The sequence below is a fragment of the Vanacampus margaritifer genome, chromosome 1, assembly GCF_051991255.1.
Source record: "Vanacampus margaritifer isolate UIUO_Vmar chromosome 1, RoL_Vmar_1.0, whole genome shotgun sequence".
In the NCBI taxonomy this organism is placed as follows: domain Eukaryota; kingdom Metazoa; phylum Chordata; class Actinopteri; order Syngnathiformes; family Syngnathidae; genus Vanacampus; species Vanacampus margaritifer.
In genome coordinates, this window is record NC_135432.1 from 12,387,693 (window position 1) to 12,394,100 (window position 6,408).

The 6,408-nt window shown below is 38.5% G+C and overlaps 1 protein-coding gene and 1 long non-coding RNA gene across 5 annotated transcripts in view; one reads left to right on the forward strand and one right to left on the reverse strand.

The window, feature by feature from the left end:
* Positions 1–3,845, forward strand: part of rarga (retinoic acid receptor gamma a) — a 50,824-nt gene extending 46,979 nt beyond the window's left edge. For all 4 annotated transcript variants that reach the window (XM_077573051.1, XM_077573062.1, XM_077573072.1 and 1 more), the window contains one exon: positions 629–3,845. In XM_077573051.1, the coding sequence (XP_077429177.1) occupies positions 629–996 (368 nt within the window). In that variant the 3' untranslated portion in view covers positions 997–3,845. The remainder of the gene's footprint in view (positions 1–628) is intronic.
* Positions 1–5,424, reverse strand: part of LOC144056341 (uncharacterized) — a 51,250-nt gene extending 45,826 nt beyond the window's left edge. Inside the window, exons 1-2 of the long non-coding RNA XR_013295036.1 lie at positions 5,249–5,424; positions 4,935–5,001 (exon numbers count right to left, since the gene is read on the reverse strand). This is a non-coding gene — a long non-coding RNA (uncharacterized LOC144056341). The remainder of the gene's footprint in view (positions 1–4,934; positions 5,002–5,248) is intronic.
* Positions 5,425–6,408: the final 984 nt, after the last annotated feature.

Consider the following 6,408-nt stretch of genomic DNA (forward strand, 5'->3'; position numbering starts at 1 on the left):
ACCAACAGAGATGCTGTTTATCTAGCTTTTACTAGCTTACAGCCTAAATAAGAGGCAACATGTCGTCAGCTATGGGAAATTGACCTACATTCCTTCTATGAAACAACTGCTACAACAATGGATGAACAATCAGAAGACAGTGAGATTCTCCAAACTCATTAAAAATCCATCCGTGATCCTTTTTTTTTTTTAAAAAAACAGTTTATCCTCATTAGGGTCACAGGTGAGCTGGAGCAAATCCCAGCTGACTTTGGCCAAGAGTACAGTTACACCCTGGACAGGTCACCAGCCAATCACAGGACACAAATAAACAAACATACATTCAACACTCACATTCACACATTTGGACAATTCAGATTGTCAATAAATGTTTTGGGAATGTGGGAGGAAGCTAGTCTACCTGGAGAGAATCCACAACATGCCAACTGCACAAAGGAAGGCCTAGGCTAACCACTATTACAAATAGCTAGCTAGCTACTTTATTTATAAAAACAGTTGTACATCAACGAGTAACAGAAGCGAGATCAAGGTTTATCGTATCAAAGATGAACTGAACTATATCGCATAATAAAGCTGACCCATGTTAAATCATGATATGCACTGACATGACACCACCATATTTTTTTAGGTGCGGAGAGAGCCATCACTCTGAAGATGGAAATCCCAGGCCCGATGCCTCCTCTGATCAGGGAGATGCTGGAGAACCCGGAGGCTTTCGAGGACCAAACGGAGCGCAACGACAGCCCGCCGCCGCCCCCGCAGCCACCTCTGCCCCCCACCCTTGTGAAGCAGGAGGCCGAGGACGAGGATGACAGCTGGGCTACGGAGAACGGCAGCGAGCCGTCGCCGGAGGAGGAAGAGGAGGACGACGACGATGACGACGTGGGCGATGAAGAGAGAGACAGGGGCTCGGACAGCGACGGGGAGCAGTGGGGGGTTCTGGATGCCATCGATTTAGACGGCACCAGGAAAGGCCTTGTAGGGAAGGCTCAGTGAACAGCCCATTTCATACACATGCACTGATTGATGACATACACACACACACATACACACAAACACACACAGATCACCTCACTCCATCTCCCACCTCAATAAAAAGCTGGCCTTCTCACCCACCTTCGCCCCCCTCCCCCACATCCTGATGTCCTCCACAGTGGAGCCTTATGAGTTCAGAAGCATTAAACTGTGGCCCACATGCTCCATGACAAATGAACTCCAGACACATCAAGCAAAGGAGAGATGACAGTAAAACACACACACACTCATACACACACACACACACACGTGCAAACTCCTGTCAAGGCCAAGGGGGATGTTACATGACAAAACGAAGCGAAGCTCTCATGTCTCAACTATTGTTGTTCCAATCTTTAGAGGACAAAGCACATTTCTCAAAACAAACGCGAGTACAAGGCAAAACCAAATCACATTATGTTAACCTTTGTTTTTGTGGTTATTGCTTGACTATTGTTTTTCTTTCTCAATTTATGAAAGTCCATATATATATATATATATTTACCTTTATAGTTATGTCTTTATTTGTTTTATATATATATATATATATATATATATATATATATATATATATATATATATATATATATATATATATATATAAACACTCCTTGTTTATTATTTTTCAAGAGCTTTCCTGAGAGGATATTCAGAGGGAAAGCAAAATGCAGTCTGGGTCTTCCGTAACAGTTCAACAGGCTTTTTTTGGTGTTTTTTTTTTTAACAGAGCAGGAAAGGGGAAGAGGGACTCACTGTGGCCGACAGTGATAATCAAACCGTGAGAACTGTTGTCACGTTGCAGTGAATAATCACGACTCTGTTGTTTGACAAATTGGCGGCGATTTGTTTTGCTTGGCTCTTTCAGGCTGCCACTTTTGAATTCAATGTTGTGCCAAAGTTAGGGAAAGTTCAAATTTTGAGGGGTGGGGGGGAGTTTGACTACTGGCAGGTCCACAATTCGTACACACGCTCCTCTTTCAGCTGTTACAGATTTACACCTGATCGTACATGTAGCACTTTTGTACAAGACTAACGCATTGGCATGTTCAACCGGCAATACAATCAACCTCGGATTCTTTCCAATGATGTCAGTAGACATGGAGGGAGAAATAAACAAACAAACAAACAAAAAAAAAATACATGAGCGCAGCAATCGAACACACATATGCAAGTGGAAAGCAGGAAAATTCTTACGGAAGATATTTTGGAATAAGACTCAGGGCTTTTCGGTGAGGACCAAACACTAGCTGCTTGCAAGCACTAGGAACAGGCAATATTTATGTGTATTCTTGACGCCGTTTTGATCAGCTCAACCCCTTTTGCGTGTACATAGAAGGAGACATAGAAGTCTGAGCAGGTAGCGTGGATGCCGGCGTGCCCATGGGCATCGTCACCTCCGCTCAGGCCGGCATCCATGCAACACGCTGCCTTCTCATCCCAAAAAGCCATCATGATATCATTTCTTGTGTATATCCTCACTTCTCTTTAAATGTGTAGGAGTATGTGTTTTTATGAATCATTTCTATATTTCTATATTGCCAAAATGTCTCATTTGGCAATTAGTGGTGGGAAAAGCAGCTGATATACAGAATTTTACTTTTCTTCTTCTCTTTCAAGCAATATGAACTGTAGCGACGATGAGACGAGAGGACCCATAACGTGAATGTGGGCGGGTCTCCTCATTTTCAGTTGTGTGTGTGGGCGTGTGCATGCGTGCGTGTGTACAGTTAAGCCCAAAATGATTCGTACGTAAGCTGCATTTTGAGTTTATGTGAATTTTTAAATGCATTTATCTTTGAAAGTAGTGAAATTGTTTTTTAAACTTCCAAATATTCACATCCGTTTTCTTCTCATGCATCCCACTGGATCAGTGATTCTCAAATTTTTAACCCAATAACTCAATTGCCATCAGCCAATGTAACATTATTAACAGTAAGAACTTGGAAGATTGCGCTCAAACATCGTAAAAAACTAAACAAAACTGTTTTAATAATTATTCAATAAAAATGCATTGCACATAAAATTACAATTAAACTTTATCCTCATAAATGTTTGAAAATCTTTTGAACTTAAAAGGACGTGTAGCATTTTTTTTTTCAATGTTCATTTTAAAAAGCTACTATTAAGTTCAATAGTATGAAAAAATAGCTACTACTATCACAACATACATTTTTTAAATATAATAATTAATTATATTACATGGGTCGTGCCCCACCTTACAGAAGGCTGACATGTTTCGCCGCCATCTTTCTGCTACGGATACCCAAAGGAGACAAACTTAGCCAATATAGATATTGGTAGTAGGCTTTGCATACCACTGGCTGAAGCTCTGCTGAGAATCACTGTTTAGAATAGTTGTAGATTATGCTAGCAGTTATCTGGATCATTTAGAAAGGTGCTGTAAAGTATTGTTTCCACACATTTATCTTAAGATTAGGGTTATGAATATATTGAAAATGTAAAAAAAAAAAAAAATCATGAAAATGTCTTCACCATTCACCAAATAAAAATTTAATTTCAATTCACTCAAAATGTAGGGGGGTCATGAATGACTTTGGGCTAACTGTGCGTGAGCGTGTTTTCAGCCATAGGATGTCCGCTGTTACGGTGCTGTCACACACTAAAGTGTCTTTGTGTGTTGACTCTCTGCTGGGCTGTTACCATGTTAACGTAATGTTGATGCAGGCAGAACACTTGAGATGATGCTATTTTCATCATTCTACTTTTTCAACATGGCCAATGTGTTGTGTACCCATTGTTTATGTCAACTCTTGTTATACAAAGAAAAGCCATATAAACAGTAAGAGGCACAATAAACTACTTTTGTGAGATTTATGGATACCTTTTTTTTCATTAAAAAGTCAAACATAATTTCATTCAAAAAAATACTAAACATTGAATTACACAAAATTATTGTGGATAATATATATATACATAATCTGTCTGATGCTAGCATGTCACAGCTTTGAAATAGGAATGCATTTTGGGACTACTGCTTCAGCTCTTCAGCTGAAGCTTCAGCATCAAGTACAGTATAAGGGAGGATGAATCGGCTGTTTCTGGGCAATCGCTGACAGAATTTGATCTGACTAACCACCAAAATCCACCAATGCATTTCTATAACACATTTCATATTATATTGTGCAAGAGGCTGAGTACACTCTGGACTGGTTACTAATATGACACCCCCCCCCCCCCAAAAAACATTTAATACAACATATAAATCATAATAAACATTAGTCAAATTGTTGCATTATATTAGCGAACCCTCTATGCACTAAATGGTCCCTGATCGCAATGGTGGTAAAACGTTAAATTACAAATACAGTACTTCATTACCGTACCAGAAGATAGTTTTTTTCTGATATCTGTACTTAACTTATCTATGTTTCCAATGATGTTTTACTTGACTCCCTACATTTGTAAACATATATCTGTACTATTACTACTACTACTTACTTTGTCAAAATAGGCTTGTTACTTTTGTCAACCTATGTGAATTATAAGAGATGTAAATAGAGAAGCAAAAGATCTAAATCTTGATCGAGTGAAATCTTGTGGTTTTATCAAGCTAAAGGGACAGCAAGCAGTAACATGGAATGCAATAATTAACAACAACAAAACAGATTCAGAAAAGCAAGATATTTAAAAAAAAAAATGCTGATTGTGCCAACTTAAAAAAACCCCACTGGTTTCTGGCATTCAATCTAACAATAAATAAATAAATAAAACATACCATACAAGGCATCATTGGCTAATTTATCGTTTCGTTTGTTTGTTTGTTTTTTGTCAATTCACAATGTTACCAAAGCTATGGAAACATGCATTCATAGCATAAAAGTAGACTAAAAACTCTTGGTTAAAAAAGAAAAGAAGAAAGAAGCAGTAACATATAAGACCATTTACTATTAGCTGCTTACCTTAACAGAAACTGATGACAAAAGCCTGTTGTGTTTCACGTTGCACTGCCAGATATACCACTTTTTCCTTTAAAGATAAAATACAGAAATAAAAATCAATTCATTGTAACCTGTGCATGAGTAGGATAAATGGAGTCCAAGTTGTAAATGGTTGCAGAGATTTCAAGACTGCCTTGGAACCAACCCAAACCTCTTCTAGTAGGTTTGTGGAAGGCGTTTTCTTAAGTTACAGGTCCATAAAACATTTTTAATTGAGTTTTAGATAAACAAAATGGTTAGCCTGCTAGCTAGCCACAATTGCATCATCAACTTACTTATTAAAATGTACATTACAGTGAGCGGTCCGTTTCGCTTCCAAGGAATTAACTTCCTATCCTGACACATCTTCTTTTCAACGGAAACTTCACACGTTCAAACTACAGTTACGGAGACGAGTTTTTCTTACTCGCTCTGTTTTGGTCAAACGTCATGGAGGATTTCTCTACTGGTGGCGCCATTTGAGATGGCTCCGAAAGTACGTGTGACGTCATGGTGAGAAGGTGTGTTTTCTTTGTGTCACGTTATTGTAATAATAATAATAATAATAATCATCATAATAATCATAATAATAATAAATACAATTTTATAATCAGCAGTAGTAAAAACATAGGCTGCACAAAATGTAATAATAATAAATACAATTTTATAATCAGCAGTAGTAAAAACATAGGCTGCACAAAATGTAACTGTTTTCCCCCGTGGACTCAAACAGTGCTAATATCATGTCTAAAATGGGGCATAATAATAATATTAATAATAATAATAATATATAAACAAATAAAGCTGTCGTTTTAAAAATATATCACAGAGTCTACTTGTTAATTTTACTTGCGCAAATGATTTATACATTTTTCACCAGTATCTGTACTTTTACTCATGCACAGCAGCGTGCGAGCACATTTCCCCCACCTAAATCTAGTCATCCCGTCACTGAGGGAATTCGAGCAGAAATTAGCAAGTTTCGCCACTAGAGGGAAGTCGTGCACCGTGACTCGCCCTTGTGGCTGTGTGAGGAGGGGGGAAAAAAGAGATGCATGGGTGCTAAGGTCATGTGGAGAAGTGGGTGCAGTGGCTCATAAATCACAAGCTCCTGGTGAACAAGGACATCAGATAAAGGTCTGCTCTTAATGCTTGTTCACAGTGCACTTGGAAGGAAGGCAGCTGCTAGCATTAATAGGACCTCATTGCAGGTTTACTCATGTTTGGCTCCACTATAGTTTTTTTTCCTCAAAGATGGAGTGCTCTGCTAGCTGTAAGCTAAACTTGTCTTTGGTAATTTATGACATGAATTTAAGGACAACATGCAATAGAGAAGCTCCTGGAATAGGTGTGCATCGCAGCACAGCACAGGCAACACTTGTGGAAAAGGTCAAACGTGCAAATAAAAGGGGAGATATGTGTATGTATGAGATATATAGTCGACGAAGTAAATTGT